The sequence below is a fragment of the Thamnophis sirtalis genome, unplaced genomic scaffold, assembly GCF_051295495.1.
Source record: "Thamnophis sirtalis isolate CommonGarterSnake01/CBP01778 unplaced genomic scaffold, rThaSir2_p1.2 scaffold_3, whole genome shotgun sequence".
Classification (NCBI taxonomy): domain Eukaryota; kingdom Metazoa; phylum Chordata; class Lepidosauria; order Squamata; family Natricidae; genus Thamnophis; species Thamnophis sirtalis.
In genome coordinates, this window is record NW_028261383.1 from 176,187,094 (window position 1) to 176,204,402 (window position 17,309).

The 17,309-nt window shown below is 43.3% G+C and overlaps 1 protein-coding gene and 1 long non-coding RNA gene across 5 annotated transcripts in view; one reads left to right on the forward strand and one right to left on the reverse strand.

The window, feature by feature from the left end:
- The window catches only part of LOC106542449 (TLC domain-containing protein 4-B), a 28,469-nt gene that overhangs the window by 10,380 nt on the left and 780 nt on the right, over nucleotides 1-17,309 (reverse strand). Inside the window, exons 2-5 of one of the 3 annotated variants that reach the window (XM_087711050.1) lie at nucleotides 8,172-8,304; nucleotides 5,813-5,983; nucleotides 5,509-5,598; nucleotides 2,518-2,576 (exon numbers count right to left, since the gene is read on the reverse strand). In XM_087711050.1, the coding sequence (XP_087567176.1) occupies nucleotides 2,518-2,576; nucleotides 5,509-5,598; nucleotides 5,813-5,967 (304 nt within the window). In that variant the 5' untranslated portion in view covers nucleotides 5,968-5,983; nucleotides 8,172-8,304. Of the gene's footprint in view, nucleotides 1-2,517; nucleotides 2,577-5,508; nucleotides 5,599-5,741; nucleotides 5,984-8,171; nucleotides 8,305-17,309 lie in introns of those variants that run through there. The other 2 variants (XM_087711051.1, XM_087711052.1) reach the window with 2 other exon arrangements.
- On the forward strand, nucleotides 5,485-16,544 carry LOC148048418 (uncharacterized). Of its 2 annotated transcripts, none has more exons than XR_015696089.1 (3): nucleotides 5,485-5,615; nucleotides 10,917-11,035; nucleotides 16,428-16,544. It is a non-coding gene; the product is annotated as an uncharacterized LOC148048418 (long non-coding RNA). The 2 variants fall into 2 exon arrangements; XR_015696090.1 differs by lacking the exon at nucleotides 5,485-5,615 and adding an exon at nucleotides 7,108-7,185.

Genomic DNA, 17,309 nt, shown 5'->3' on the forward strand with positions numbered 1-17,309 from the left:
GTTGGGAGGGAAAAGCAGAGGAAGAATTGGAGGGAATGCAAGTGTAGGAGAGAGGGGAGGAAAGGGAAGAAGAGGGGAAGAGCAGAGGAGAGGAAGGGGAAGGAGAGAAGGGAAAGGAGCGGAGGAAGGAAGGAAGGAGAGAAGAAAGGAGGGAAGGAAGGAGGAAGTGAAGGAGGGAAGGAAGGAGGGAGGGAAGCAAGGAGGGAAGGAAGGAGGGAAGGAGAGAAGAAAGGAGGGAAGGAAGGAAGGAGAGAAGGAGAGAAGAAAGGAGGGAAGGAAGGAGGGAAGGAAGGAGAGAAGAAAGGGGGGAAGGAAGGAGGAAAGGAAGGAGGAAAGGAAGGAGAGAAGGAGAGAAGGAAGGAGGGAAGGAGAGAAGAAAGAAGGGAAGGAAGGAGGGAAGGAAGAAGAAGTAGGATTGTTGTAAAATAAGATGGGTGTATGGGATGGTAAGAAAGCAATCTCAATTATATTGTCAATTGTAGGGGAGAAAAATTGTTACAAATACATATTATTAACAACAGTTATGAGATCATATAATTGTGAATATATATATGAGAAATAATTTTTTTTAAAAAAAATGGTTGGCTTTAATGCTGCCTATGTGACTGACGACAAGCGGCAGGTGAGCAAATATTGTAGAACTAAGGAAATAATAGTTATTTTTTTCATCTGATTTCATGTATTATTTCTATGTGTGTGTATGTGTGTTTTAGTGTGTGTACGTGTGTGTTTGTGTGTGTTGCAGAGGGGACTTGAAATTCTTCTACAGCTGGAAAACGTGGCACACACACACACACACACACACCTTGCAAACATCAGATAAATGGCTTGTTTTTTTCATACCTTCTCCATAACCAATATATTGTTTTGTTTATTTGCTTATATGTATTTAGTTTCTTGTGGTCTATAAACTGTATGATTTTTTAAAAAATTGTAGTAATGGGTCAAAAATAAAATAAGAAACGGGGCATCAAACTCAGTTCTTCCGAGTCCAATCCAATTGCTCCTCTTTAATGGTTAAAGTCAACCACTTTCAGAAAAATGTCCAGTGTACATTTCCTATAATGCAGTGTTTCTCAACCTAGGCAACTTGAAGATGTCCGGACGTCAACTCCCAGAATTCCCCAGCCAGCATTCGCTGGCTGGGGAATTCTGGGAGTTGAAGTCCGGACATCTTCAAGTTGCCAAGGTTGAGAAACACTGCTATAATGGGTCCCATTGCAAGAGATTCCCCCCCCTGGCTTAAAGGGAGACAAGGAAACGAAAGGCATACAACGTTTGGGGACATCACGGGGGCAGTGGTAGATTTGTTCATTTTTATTTAGACATCTGGATCCCACTTAAAAACTTGGGCTTTCCGTCAAGCTGAAAACTTGTTCAAAGCATCATGGGGCAAAATGACTGAAAGGAAAATCGCAAAAATACTCCCCCCACCCCCCCCATTGAACTGACTTCACAACCTCAACTGTCTTCAGTTAATGCAATTCCTTGCAAAGCTTTCTCCCTTCCACCTCGTTGCATCGTGGAAAAAAGAAGAGGAGGGAGTTCCTGGCAGTCTTGCTTTAATTTAATTATTTTGGATACAAGCTACTGGAAAGAGCCAAGGTGGCGCAGTGGTTAAATGCAGCACTGCAGGCTACTGCTAGATCAGCAGGTCAGCGGTTCAAATCTCACCGGCTCAGGGTTGACTCAGCCTTCCATCCTTCCGAGGTGGGTAAAATGAGGACCCAGATTGTTGGGGGCAATATGCTGACTCTCTGTAAACCGCTTAGAGAGGCCTGAAAGGCCTATGAAGCGGTATATAAGTCTACTGCTATTGCTATTGCTATTGCTAAATATCTTAGTGGAATAATAACTGTTTGTATGCTGCAATGTACCTCATGCAGTAGGTATCCCCAGTGGCTGAGAGGGAGGCAGGGAAAAGAGAAGAATATTAACAAAGATGATTATTATACGTTCAGGATGAATACGGCAAGGAAAATATTCACAGCAAATCTGAAAGCTGCCTTGACAGTTACCCCAGCAGTGAAATGGGCAGCATATAAAATTTAATCAGTAAAATAAAATAGGAAAAAAAGGAGGGAACTCAAGAGAAGAGAATGGAAGGAGGGAAGGAGGAAAGGAGGGAGGGAAGATATGAGAGAAGGAGGGGGGAAGAAGAGAGGAAAGGGAAGGGGAAGGAAAGGAGGAAGGGAAAAGAAAGGAGGGAAGGAAGGAGGGAAGGAGAGAAGGAGGGAGGGAAGGAAGGGGAGTGGGAAAGAAGAAACAAGGTAAGGAAAGAGGGAGGGAGGGAAGAAGATACCTAACCTCTGATGTTTATAAGGATTTTGATATTATGGGAACGTCTTGAAACACAGTCAAATGTAAAGCGAAACAGTGGATGTTGTATTGTCTTTTACCAGTTATTGTATTTTTCTTTTACTAATAGAAAATACTTTAATAAAAAAAAATTAATCAGTAAAATAAAATAATAAACCCTCTAGCATACCTTGTGAAAACCAAAGGTGTGGTGCTTACCATAGAGCAGGTAGCCACAGGTGACCGCTACGTTCAGTTTGACCAACCAAGGATCTCCCCTGCAGGAGACAAGATCAAAAGACAAAGATCCGGTCTTGAGAGAGGAACCCCTTGCTGCGTTTATCAGAATAACACAAGCACGGATGCAGCATTGCACTAGGCCTCCTCCGGGTGCCGTCGACCGGACAATGCCGGCTGGCGACCACTCGGGGGAAGAGCCTTCTCTGTAGCTGCTCCGGCTCTGCGGAACGATCTACCTGAGAGACCGCCTCCTGCCGATTACCTCCCATAGACCGATTAGATCTCACAGGTTAGGTCTCCTCCGGATCCCATCTGCCAGCCAATGTCGGCTGGCGACTCCTCCGGGGAGAGCCTTCTCTGTCACAGCTCCAGCCCTCTGGAACGACCTCCCCGTGGAGATCTGGACCCTTACTACCCTCCCAGCCTTCCGCAAAGCCGTTAAGTTCTGGCTGCGCCAGCCCCACAGAAACTGTGACTGTTGTGTATTTTAAAATGTCGTTTTGTTTATTTATCCCCTTCCCTTGTTTATTGTAAGCCGCCCGGAGTCCTTCGGGAGTGGGCGGCATACAAGACCAATAAACTCAACTCAACTCAACTACCAGCAGAAATCCGGACCCTTCCCACTCTCGTGGCCTTCCAAAAAAGCCACCAAGACCTGGCTGTTTTGACAGGCCTGGGGTTGCTGATTTTTAAAATCAGGTCCAACCCCCAGTTAAGCCAAATGTATGTTGTGTGTTTTTTAAACTGTGTATGTTTCTTTCCTCTATGTGTTATTTTATTTTATTTCGTATTTTGCAAGCCGCCCGGAGTCCTCCGGGATTGGGAGGCATATAAGCTCATTAAATTGCGAATTGCGAATTTTTTTTTCTTGTATGTGTGTGACTTTATGAAATACCAAACAAAACATGCAAGATTTCTTTCACAATGACGCAATACTACTTTCATTATTCTGTTCCATTCCCTCCCCCAATATAAAGCAGGAGCATAAAACCCTGATAAAACCAAATAACATCCTACTCTATAGAATTACTGTAAAGGATGCAGTAATAAATTTGGAGCGGTAAAAAAAAAAGCTATATTGTTTCTACCTTCTCCTAGATTCAACCATCTTTCTTTGTTCTCACGTCTAGTAATAATACGGTTCTGGACTACTGTATATGGTTAGTCCTGTTATTTGAAATGCCCTTAGAATTCTCTCTTCATTTTTCAAGGTAGAAAACCCCAATCTTCAACTCGAAATGCCCGTGAGAAATGGCAATCCCCAAGAGATTATGAGCAAAGGCATTAATATGTTTGTATGAAATTCTAATTTAAGACCAAGATGTTTGTCAGCAAAATGTGATCGGTGACAGGAGTGTAGTTGCTATAGCAGGAAATATGAGAAAGGCTTGAGAAAACTTGAGAGACCGCCTGCTGCCAATTACCTCCCAAAGACCCGTCAGATCACACAGGGTTGGCCTCCTCCGGGTTCCGTCTACCAGCCAATGCCACCTGGCTACTACCCAGGGGAGGGCCTTCTCTGTGGCTGCTCCGGCCCTTTGGAACGAACTCCCCGCGGAGATTCGGACCCTCACCTCTCTCCAGGCCTTCCGAAAAGCCTTTAAAACCTGGCTGTGTCGGCAGGCCTGGGGTCGATGAGTTCCCTTCCCCTCTCGACCTGTGTGGCTGTTGGCTATTTTTAAATGCTTGTATTTGTAGTTCTTGTGTTTCCCTTTCCCTCTTGGGTTTGTGAGCCGCCCTGAGTCCCGTTGGGAATAGGGTGGCATATAAATAAAACGAAACCTAAACCTAAACTGTTACATCAATCTTTCAACTGCAGCCACCTTGAAGAGTTGGGAAGACAAAGTAAGGTGGCTAGGACTTAAATTCTGAAGCACAAACATATACATTTTGACCCCTGTATGCTGCGTTAGGCTTCATTTTAAAAGAGCTTCTCTAGTCAAGCTGTATTTGTGACTCTTCTGCATCCAAATAAACTCTTGAATGAAGAGTTCAGAATTAAGAGGGCCTGACTTTCAGCCATGCCATGTGCAAAGCCAGACAACGAAACTTGACAAGTGAGATCAAGCAGGAATCGGGGAGGAAGAGCAGAAAGAATAAGGTGTGCGATAGAGAGAGGTAGTGACGGCATTGGTGCCTTCTTAGCTATAGAATCTCCCATCAGCTCAGCCCATTCATTGAAACAGGAGGTATAGTTCTATGGAGCAGTGTTTCTCAACCTTGGCAACTTGAAGATGTCCGGACTTCAACTCCCAGAATTCCCCAGCCAGCGAATGCTGGCTGGGGAATTCTGGGAGTTGAAGTCCGGACATCTTCAAGTTGACAAGGTTGAGAAACACTGTCCTAGACACTGAATTGTTTATACGTGAATGCTGGCTGGGGAATTCTGGGAGTTGAAGTCCGGACATCTTCAAGTTGCCAAGGTTGAGAAACACTGTCCTAGACACTGAATTGTTTATACGTGAATGCTGGCTGGGGAATTCTGGGAGTTGAAATCCGGACATCTTCAAGTTGACAAGGTTGAGAAACACTGTCCTAGGCACTGAATTGTTTATACGCGAATGCTGGCTGGGGAATTCTGGGAGTTGAAGTCCGGACATCTTCAAGTTGCCAAGGTTGAGAAACACTGCTATGGAGCACCCGTGGAATGGGATTAAAGAAAGGCGTGATTATGGCTTGGCCAGGAGTGTTGGCACCTTTTTAGGCTCAATGCCAAGGCCAGTTCAGATCCTCTTGCCTGAAGTGACCCTGTTTCCACCCCTCACATCCTAAAACCCAAGTAGAACAAAGGCTTATTCTTTTTCAGCATAAAACAGTCCTTGTGCTTCTCAGCACAATGAAAACAATCATAGGCACCTCCTCTTCTTCCTCTCTTTCTATCTCTTGCCAGCGGAGATCAGGCAGCCAAATCTATATATGCGTGCCCCCCACGGAGGCATGCATGCAAGTTGATTGCCTGTTATTTCTTACCAGATGGGGTTGGCATTTACAGCATCGTCATACCAGAGGATGTAGAGGCAGAAGAGGCCGACAATCACCGCATGGAGAGTAGACACACACCTGGAGAGGAGAAACACGTAAGGGTTATTCTATAATTGCAACACTAACTACACAATCTCTCTCTTGCAATATGCGTGCGACTGTTCTGTGCGAAGCGCCCTAGGCGTGGAAGGAAACCTCTCAGGTTCCATGGAGATTCTTACAGTGGAAAGGTGAGGGAACCGCAAATCTCGCAACCATTCGTCCAGCCACATCCACCAGAGCCTCTCTCTACCTGGAATTCCATTCACTCTGCTTGACCGCAGGGAGGCTGGAGTAGCTGGGGCTCAAGGACAAGGACAGCTGAGGGCTGAGGGCTGAGAAGGAGAACTGGAAGGCTACGAAGCTGCCGGCCACAATGCAGTAACCCAAGCGGGTGAAGTCCTCCATTGAGTTTCAGCAGCACCTGCAAGTAGACGAAAGGGTCTGTTCGGAGCAGAAAAATGGAGTTGCTAGACCAGTGTTTCTCAACCTTGGCCACTTGAAGATGTCTGGACTTCAACTCCCAGAATTCCCCAGCCAGCGAATAAAGGGTAGAGACAAAAAAAGGCCAATTTTTTTAAACAGAGAAAAGATCGAAGAATCAAGACTGAAAATCATGGCAAAACAAGACAGAGAAAATAAATAGTTGTAGGATGAAAAACTCTCCCTAAATCTGGTTTTGTCATATTGGGAAAGGGAAGACGGTCAAAACTGGATCCTGGTGTGTTTGTGTGTGTGTGTGTGTGTCAAAAGGAAGCATTGAAAAAAATGTGAGAGTGTTGGGCTGGACCTCAGCCAGAATGTTAAATTCCTCAAGAAGGTGGCCAACGTATGATTAATCAAATTCTCTCAGAAGAAAAGAGAAATCGAGGCAAATAAACATGGGGACAGCAGACAATATGTACCACATAAAAAAATTACAAGGACATCAAATGGATTCTGAAGGGAGACAGTTAAGAGAACTAATAATATATAAAAACGACTAGGCAAACCAAAATACAGCCAGAAAATTGGCAGAGTCATCTTGCAAAGAAGAAACCAGTTCTATGTAGGGCTAAGAACATGAAAAAAGAAAATAGCAATAGCAGTTAGACTTATATACCGCTTCATAGGGCTTTCAGCCCTCTCTAAGCGGTTTACAGTGTCAGCATATCGCCCACAACAACAATCCGGGTCCTCATTTTACCCACCTCGGAAGGATGGAAGGCTGAGTCAACCTTGAGCCGGTGAGATTTGAACAGCCGAACTGCAGAACTGCAGCCAGCTGAAGTAGCCTGCAGTGCTGCATTTAACCACTGCGCCACCTTGAAAGGCCCCCTACTAAAATTGATCACTGCTAATAAACAACAGACAATTACTAATACTCCTAATTGGCTACTAATAATAAGGGACAGATAATACTAATAATAAAGGATAGTGGAGGAAAATATCAGGATGAACCATTCAGTCCTTGTTCCTTTTTCACCCACCAATAGCATCACAGTTTAATTGTCAAAACGTTTTTGCTCACCCACAGACCTATCGACTCCCATGATAATCCATATTGTGATTACAGCGTGGATTTATTAATCTGTGTTAAGTCATTAGCACACTGGATTGCTGACGTTATCTTTACCTTACTTCAGAGTAAGTACACGTACTAAGTAACTATTTGCTTCAAATGAACATACAGCTAATTCTATATGTCTATTCATTTTTTAAAACCCAGGAATTCATTTAATCTATTTTTGTATATGGTTTGTATGGCCACCCGTATCACACAGGTGATTCTAAGTGTTCAAAGATCAGAAGGCAAACTTGTAGCATTCAACCTCAACGCCCAACGATAAAATAGCAAAATCCAAGCTGTGTAATTGTTTGCCGCTGGTCATTGGAAGATGGGCTGTCTCCCCTTTACTTGAAAATTCCTCAGAAAGAGTCATGAGTTTATTCTAAAGCTTGCCTTTCACCTAAACTGAAATCAAGCTTCTTATACAGTACTATTGCTCACAAGACATCCTGTTCCCATTCTTCGCTCGGAAATCCTTTTAAATGTTTTTAAACCTTCAGCTAATCCAGATCCCTTCGTCTTTTTTCCTTTTGCTAAATATGCAGAGTGGTTCCACTCCTTCCTTCCCAGAGGGCCAGCAAAACGGAGGAGACCTTTTCTTTTAATCCCACCCCTTTGTGAGCAAAGATCACTGGTACTCCTCACTTAATGACTTCAATTGGGACTGGCAATTCCATCGCTAAATGGCACAATTCTGCCATGCTGACTGGGGAATTCTGAAGACCACCAAGCTGCCAAGGTTGAGAAACACTGACAGAGCCTCTAAAATACAATCAGCAAAAAAACACAGAGCGCTTTGTTATCCTAAAGTCTCTGGAATGCCATCCAGTTATATAATTCTAAGAGAAAGCTTTAATTTTACAATTAGACTCCAAACCTTGTTGACACATATAACACATCTCCACACGTGACTGCTCTGAAGTTCCCCACTTTGAGGAGCTAAACAGAGAGAAAGAGGGCTGAATTTAAAGCAGTGCCTCCACCATTATAACTTTTATTTAAATAGGGATAGCTTGATTTCAAAACAGGAAAGTGCCATAATCCTCATGACGTTTTTCATTACCTGTATTCTTTTTCACCTAAACGCCACACTTCTTCCCACAACGGCAAGCTTCTTAAAGCTTTCTCTTCATCTAGCCTAAAAGTTCTTTCGAGTTCTTTCTTGATTTCAGCCACAAGATGCCCACAAAGCATTCCTTCAATTTGGGAGATAGATGAACATATTATTATTATACTTTATTCATTAAACATAAAACTCAGCCAACTGAACATTCAAAAATGTATCACAAATACCAGTGACTGGTGCTAATGGTTGATACGGTGTGCTGCCAGCGTCCTAGGTATCAACCAAGTACCTTCTTAAAATATAAGATGTTGCAGTTTTTTGCAGTTCTGCTGGTATTATTGCAGGAAGCTGCAATTTGTTGATGCATCTTATAACATTTTTGGACATGGTACCAAGTGCCCCGATGACAATAGATATCACTTTTACATGCTTCATCCATAGCCGCGTAGTTTCGATGGCCAGGTCGTGATATTTCATTATTTTTTCTAGTTCTTTTTCTTCGACTCTGGTATCTCCAGGAACAGCGATATCAATAAACTGTACACTTCGGCCTGTGATATCTGGCATGTTATGCTCCAAATGACAATCTGTTTGTATTCGAAAGTCCCACAAGATCTTCACCTTCTCATTTTCGATAACTTTTTTCCACTTTATTTTCCCATGACTTTCTGGATACAGGTAAATCATTTTTTTTACTTAATGACCATTGGATTAATTTAGCAACTTAGTCATGTCTAGCTTTGTAATCAGTTTATGCAATTTTGCTGCATTCACATATTAAATGTGAAACAGTTTTGACTTTGTTATTGCAAAGTCGAAAGTTTGGGTTGTCTGGATTTTTGTATCTTTGCTTTCATGGCATTAGTTTGTCGTGCTTGTTCTTGAGCAGCCAGTATTAAACCTTCCGTTACTTTCTTGATAGTTCCCATCTTAAGCCATGCCCATGTCAAGTTGTCATCACATTTTCCTTCAATGTTTTTCAAGTGCTGTCCATGCAAAGCTTTGGTTTTCCATCTATTTAATCTGTCATCCAGCTGTTTTTCCTTATATTCTGCCTTTGTTTCTGTTGTTTTTATGCTGTTCTCCGTTTTCACAGCCTGCAGCAATTTTTCTGTACTTTGATGGATTTGCAATAGCCCCCTGCCCCCTATTTTTCTTGGCAGGTACAACTTGTCAATGTCACTTCAGGGATGTAAAGCGTGGTACATATTCAAAAGTCCAAGTTTTCCAGTTCAGCCAAAGTCCAGTTGATGATTCCAGGTGAGTAGCGTATCACTGGAACTGCCCATGTATTAATGGCTTTAATTATGTTTCCACCATTCAGCTTTGATTTTAATATTTTGCGGACCCTCCTGATGTATTCCTTTTGCGTTGACTCTTTGACTTTTCCATTCAAGATGTTATCTGCTTCCAATATGCCTTTGTACTTGTAACCATCATCCTTTGCTAATGCTTTCACTATATTTCCATTTCCCAGTTTTATTCCTTCTGTTTTTTTCCCCATTTTTCGTCGCTGCATGGTTAATATAGCACATTTTTTAAGTCTAAAGTTCATTTTGATTATCGAGTTCTAACCAGGAACTGTTAAGGTCACGTCGGAGGATATAAACTGTTCCAAGTAGGGCGGTTTTTTTGTAGAATCAGAATGTTCAAGTCCGATTAATTTAGAATTTTCAAATAAGAGAGGTAGCCCTTTAGGTATTGCTCCAAGGGCTCCAATTACAATCGGGACAACACACGATTTCTTTTTCCACAGTCGCTCAACTTCAATTTGCAAGTCCTGGTAGTTTGTCATTTTTTCTCGCTGCTTATTCACGCACACAATAATTCTGTTGTTGTTGTTGTTGTTGTTGTTGTTAAAATACACATCCATACTGTGTGTAGACAGAGTTGGTTCTGGGTATCATTCATATTAATCCAATTTGCAGTAACAATATTAGTAATCCCTACCACATTTATCAAATTTATGTGATCCTCATTATATTGTTTAAACATACATAAACAAAAAATGCCTAACAAACATAAACTTTTAATCTTTCTAGCTATTATTTATATTCATTCCATAAACATTTATATTCTAATATTTCCCCTATCTAATTTAGACTAATCTAATTTAGACTAATCTAATTAGTCGTCACTTATAAAGCCCTTTATGGTATTGGACCTGGGTACTTGAGAGACCGCCTGCTGCCAATTACCTCCTAAAGACCGATTCGATCGCACAGATTAGGCCTCCTCTGGGTTCCGTCTACTCTACTAGCCAAGGTCATCTGGCCACTACCTGGGGGAGGGCCTTCTCTGTGGCAGCTCCGGCCCTTTGGAACGAGCTCCCCGCAGAGATTCGGACCCTCACCTCTCTCCAGGCCTTCCGAAAAGCCGTTAAAACCTGGCTGTGTCGGCAGGCCTGGGGTCGATGAGTTCCCTTCCCCTCTCGAATCGTGTGGCTGTTGGTTGTTTTAAATTCCCTGTACTTTTTGTGTAGCTTTTGTGTTTCCCTTCCCCTCTTTGGGTTTGTGCGCCGCCCTGAGTCCCGCTGGGAATAGGGCGGCATATAAATAAAATGAAACTCGAAAACTCGAAACTCGAATTTTATTTCTGCCTCTTTCAGCTTACAGTCAGGCTACTTCAATATTTAAAGGGCAATTCTTTCTATCCAGCATCTCTTCTCCTCTTTAGGGCTTCAATTCTTATCCATTTTTTAATTTGCCTCCCACACTCCTCATCTTTGTCTCTTATCTTCAGATAGATGAGCATCTTATAACATCAAGTCTGAGCTGTATGGCGGAAGGAGTTAAGACTGCGATGTCACAAGCAATGAAGAAGGCCTTGAGAAGGCTCCTGGACAATCAGAAGTCAGGAAGGTGGGTATAAAGACACAGACCAAGTCACTGCCCACTGGAGGCATTATTTTTCATTCAACACTCAGATATGAAACACTGCAGTTTTAAACCAGAAAAATTGAATATTGATATTTAAGCAGTGCCCTGCTGGAATGTGCGCCAAGAAGTTCATCACTCTCGCAGAAGAACTGCCTGTTCCTTTAGTCTAATCTTTAATCTTTGCACAATTAAATTTGGCCAGTTGTTACAAAATACTCTTAATGGGTATTCAAAGGATTTGCAGATTAACAACAAAAAAAAAAAAAAAAATAGCAGTCGACTTATATACCGCTTCATAGGGCTTTCAGGCCTCTCTAAGCGGTTTACAGAGAGTCAGCATATTGCCCCCAACAATCTGGGTCCTCATTTTACCCACCTCGGAAGGATGGAAGGCTGAGTCAACCCTGAGCCGGTGAGATTTGAACCGCTGACCTGCTGATCTAGCAGTAGCCTGCAGTGCTGCATTTAACCACTGCGCCACCTTGGCTCTCAAAGAAAAACAGTTCAACTTATTGAGGCATAAAATATATTCTTGTGCACCATTCTCACCCTTTACCAAAAGCACAGCACAAATCAGAAAAACAATATGCTCTGCAAGATGGTTAAGCAGATAAGCCTTATTGTTTTGGATGGAGGGTTATGTTGCTTCCCTCAGCCCATTCAAATGGAACGGCTGCATTTGAAAAGCGTACTTTGCATGTTGCAATCTGTTTCAAAAGTCTACTAATGACTTGGATCCACAATGAATGTATCAGGAACATAAGGAAAAATTTGGAATGATTAAAAACGATATAACCGTGGCTGTCAGAGATTAGTTTTCCATCACGTATGGAAAGGATTTCAAGAGACAGCCGCGGGGTTTTCACAGCATTTAATTGCCTGAGTTATATACAAATGTATATGCATATAAATCTTTGTCAACCACACAAAATGCATTTGCACAATATACGTGGTCCGTGATGGTGAGCCTATGGCAGGGGGGGGGCAGAGGTGGCACGCAGAGGCCTCTCTGTGGACACGAGTGGCATCACCAACTGCTCTTCTGGTTTCCGGTGAGCACCCACTAGCTGGTCTTCGTGGGTCCCAAAGCACCAGAAAACAGCCCCCAAAATGGCCAAAAAAGAGGCTGTTTGGGGGGCATTTTCAGGCTGTTTTTGGCCTGAAAAAGTCTGAAAATTGGCCTGAAAATGGCCCCAAAACAACCTGAAAATGCCCAAAAGATGCCAAAATTGCCCCCAAAATAGACACGTGTGTGCCAGCTAGCTAGTGTTCAGGTTTACAGCACTCCAGCACTGGCACACAAATGCACATGCATTCCGGATTGGGCACTCGGTGCCAAAAAGGTTTGCCATCACTGTACTAGGTTAAACTGTGGCCCGATAAGTTCTGTGTTATGTGAACACATCAGAAAATATTAGATGCTCCAAACAATCAATCCATCAGAATAGAGCTGGAAGGGACCTTGGAGGTCTTCTAGTCCAACCCACTGCTCAAGCAGGAGACCCTATACTATTTCAGACAAGCGATTGTCTAGTGCCCCTTCTTTAAAACTCCAGTGATGGAGAGCCCAAAACTTCTGGAGGCCAGCTGTTCCACTGGTTAATTGTCTTCATTGTTAGGAAGCTTGTCCTTAATTCCAGGTTGCTCCTCTCCTTGATTAGTTTCCATCCATTGTTTCTTGTCCTGCCCTCTGGTGCTTTGAAAAATAAATCCTCTTTGTGACAGCCTCTCATATACTGGAATGCTGCTATCATGTCACCCCTAGTCCTCCTTTTCTCTAGACTAGCCAAACCCAAATCCTGCAACATTTTCTTCATGTTTAGTCTCCAGGCCTTTAATCGTCTTAGTTTTTTTTAAAAAAAAAAATAATTTATTTATTTTTTAATTATTTTAATTTTATCAATTTCATATATACATTCACAATTATATGATCTCATAACTGTTATTAATAATATGTATTTATAACAATTTTTCCCTACTGTTGACAATATACTTGAAGATTGCTTTCTTAACATCCCATAGATCCATCTTATCTTACAACAGTCCTACTTCTTCTTCCCTCCCTCCCTCTTTCCTTCCCTCGTTTCTTCTCTCCTGCTCCCCTTCCTTCCCTCCCTCCTTCCCCTTCCCTCCTTCCTTCCCTCCTTCCTTCCTTCCCTCCTTTCTTTTCTCCTTTTCTCCTTCCTTTCCCCCTTCCTTTCCTCCTTCCCTCCCCCCTTCCTTCTCTCCTACATTCCCTCCTTCTTTCCCTCCTTTCTTCTCTCCTTCTCTCCTTCCTTCACTTCCTTCCCTCCTTTCTTCTCTCCTTCCTTCCCTCTTAGTTGCTCTTCTTTGCACTTTTCCCAAAGTCTCCACACCTTTTTTGTAGTATGGCGAGCAAAATTGGTTGCAGTAGTCCAGCTGTGCTTTTACTAGAGTTTTTATAAAGCGCTACTAATACTTCATGTGATTTTGATTCTATGCCTCTGTTTATACAACTAGGGATTATATTAGCCGTCGCGTTTATCTTTAAGTGATTGTCCACGAGGACTTCAAGGTCGCTGTCAAATTACTGTTTTTGAGCCAGGTTTTGCCTAATCTATACCTTTGTTGTTTTTTTCCAACCCAGGTGTAAAATCTTGCTTTTCTCCACACTGAATTATATTTTGTTAGATATGGTCCATTGTTCAAATCTGTCAAGATCTTTTTGGATCCCGAGCTTGTCTTCCGGGGTGTTGGCTATTCCTGAGTGTCATCTGCAATTTCGAAGAGTTCCCCTTTTATTTTATTTATTTATTTTATTAATTAGACTTATATACCGCTTCATAGAGCTTTCAGCCCTCTCTAAGCGGTTTACAGAGTCAGCATATCGCCCCCACAGTCTGGGTCCTCATTTTACCCACCTTGGAAGGATGGAAGGCTGAGTCAACCTTGAGCCGGTGAGATTAGAACCGCTGAACTGCAGATAGCAGTCAGCTGAAGTGGCCTGCAGTACTGCACCCTAACCACTGCGCCACCTCGGCTCCTTATTCCCTCATCTAAGTCATTTATGAAGATATGGAAGAGTACTGGGCCTAAGACAGAACCTTGTGCTACCCCACTGCTCACTTCCCTTCACGTAGATGTAATTAAGGAGTACTCATTTAGTATGGTTTATGAGCCAGTTACAAATCCATCTGGGGGCGATGCTTTCTATCCCACATTTTTCTAGCTTACCAAGACGTAGGGTTGTGGTCTACTTTGTCAAATGCCTTGCTGAACTCTAAATAAGCTACCTCAACAGCATTTTGCTGGTCTACTAATTTAGTCACTTTGTCAACGAATGAAATAAATTGTTTTTGCAATATCTGTTTTTCAAACCCGTGCTGGCTATTAGCAATAGCAACAATAGCACTAGCACTTAGCCACTTCACAGTGCTTTACAGCCCTCTCTAAGGGCCAGCCCATTGGCCCCAGAAATCTAGGTCCTCATTTTAACCACCTTGGAAGGACGGATGGTTGAGTCAACCTTGAGCTGGTGAGATTCTAACTGCCGAACGGCTGGCAGTCAGCAGTAGCCGGCCATGCTGTATTCTAACCACTGCACCACCACGGCTCATCCTAGTTATGGAGCTTGCCGAGGTGGCGCAGTGGTTAGAGTGCTGTACTGCAGCCACTTCAGCTGACTGTTATCTGCAGTTCAGCGGTTCTAATCTCACCGGCTCAAGGTTGACTCAGCCTTCCATCCTTCCGAGGTGGGTGAAATGAGGACCCGGATTGTTGTTGGGGGCGATATGCTGACTCTGTAAACCGCTTAGAGAGGGCTGAAAGCCCTATGAAGCGGTATATAAGTCTAACTGCTATTGCTATTATAACTTTGTTTCTAGTTGTTCCCAGATCTGTTTTTTGATCATTTTTACAGTATCTTTTTCACTGTATCCATAGCCTGATTTCTTTAGTGTCCATCTGGACATGCTAGGACTCTGCATTCTGGATTTATATATCACAACACGCAAAATATTTTTGTTACTTCGTGACTAAACATGTTACACCAACTCATATCACGACTCACTGCGATGCGCGAGAGTGATCTGTAAACTTAACAGATTCCTGAAGAGATGATCCCCACACAAAGCCATTGCCCCAGAGATACAGCTGTCAAGAGAGTTTTTCAACTAGGATTGAAACCGATTTACCCAGCTGCACAATCTGGAATCAGGGACTTTTATACATCTGCAATGTGCTCTACATGGGGCTGCCCTTGAGGAGCATCCGGCGACTTCAGCTAGTGCAGAATGCAGCCGCGCGAGTGATTGCGGGTGCACCTCGATTCACCCGCATAACACCTATCCTCCGCGAGCTGCGCTGGCTGCCTGTTGATCTCCGGATGCGCTTCAAGGTGCTATTAATCACCCATAAAGCCCTACATGGCGGTGGATCTGGATACTTGAGAGACCGCCTTCTGCCAATTACATCCCTGCGACCGATAAGATCCCATAGATTAGGCCTCCTCCGTATCCCATCGGCCAGCCAGTGTCGGCTGGCAACTACAAGGAGGAGGGCCTTCTCAGCAGTAGCCCCGACCCTTTGGAACGAGCTCCCCGTGGAGATTCGTACCCTCTCCACCGTCCAAGCCTTCCGCATAGCCTTGAAGAACTGGCTCGCCCGTCAGGCCTGGGGATAGGATAGTTACCCCTCCCGAATGATGAATGTATGTTGCTTGCTATTTTATTACATGTTCTGTCTTAATGTCTGTATTCCCCCCTTCCTAGTTTTGTGTGAGCCGCCCTGAGTCCCCTCAGGGAAAAGGGCGGCCTACAAATACTAATAAAATTCTAAAAAAAAAAAAAAAAAAAATTCTAAAAATCTGCTTTCAGTCTAAAGGAATTTTGGACTGAAGGGACCGACAGAGCAATAGGATGAGCCCCGTTCTTGTTTTTTCTGCACTATTTACCTAGGGCAGCTGGGTACGCCTGTTTCTACCTCTTGTCTCCTAGAGAGATATCTATAGGAAATGATTACCTGCTCAGGTATTCAGCCACAAGTACCCACTAATCCAGTGTTTCTCAACCTTGGGGACTTTAAGTCCTGCAGACTTCAACTCCCAGAATCCCCCAGCCAGCGCAGCTGCGCTGGCTGGGGGATTCTGGGAGTTGAAGTCCACAGGACTTAAAGTCCCCAAGGTTGAGAAACACTGCACTAATCTATACAATCCTGACATGTGTGCTTCCTTTCAACATGTTCAAACAGTAGCCTATTGATAGGGGACTTTCTTCCCCTCCTCCCTTGAAGAGTCTTCAGTCATGGTTTGTTACACCTGGAATTTTTTTAATATTCTAGTTCTATTTCATAAAACATATTGTTTTTATTACATGAGCCATCTTGGCTAGCTTCAAATGTCCAATTTCAATTGCAGGATATGAAGTTTGAACATCAAATGAAGCAGATGTGCTTCATCCAGGAGCCGCCTTAACACGTTCAGGCTGCAAGGGACTCTTACATTATGACAATAATAATCCAATTTAGGAACCAGTGAGCCTTTCCAGGGGTGAAGCAGAACCAGAATGTTGAGTACTATTTTAACTCTTATGTATTGTTTTATGTTTATTGTTTATACCCCCCTCCTATTTTATGCAAGCCGCCCTGAGTCCCCGCGGGGAAAAGGGCGGCCTATAAATATTAATATAATACTAAAAAAAAAAATCAACTTTTTAACTTTTCCTTGCTGACCCCAGAGAATGATCTAAAATATATTCCTTTCCCCCATCTATCTTTGCTAAATTATGCCCTGAGTTAAATATATTCCATGCTTATGTCGTTTTAAATTCTTGTTTGTACCCCCCTTCCCTGGTTGAGTTGTAAGCCGCATATAAATAAAAATCAATCAATCAATCAATCAATCAATCAATGCTCTCAATTAAGAAGTGAAATTTTTCTTTGACCTGCAATTTCTTTTCCCAAATTCTCTGGACTTGGTGTGGTGGCATTTTTAGGGTGACATTTCCTAAGAAGACCCTGGGGAGGAAGCGGGAGGGGGCTTTCCCCCGTTTTCCGAACCTGATTTGTACAGGCTGACAAAACACACGCGAACAGAACGGTTCTTCTGATGCAATGCTTCCACGCGACGTGTTAGCTCCGTGTGTCCCGCCCAAGGGACCTTCTCCACTCGGAGCCGAGTTATGGCGATGGAAGGGGCGAGCGTGCCAGGCTTAGTCCCCAAAGCGAGGACCTGCCAGCGCCTCTTCTGTTCGGGATCGCGACCCCCCGAAGCGTTACTTTGCAAGCCTTTCCTCCTCCA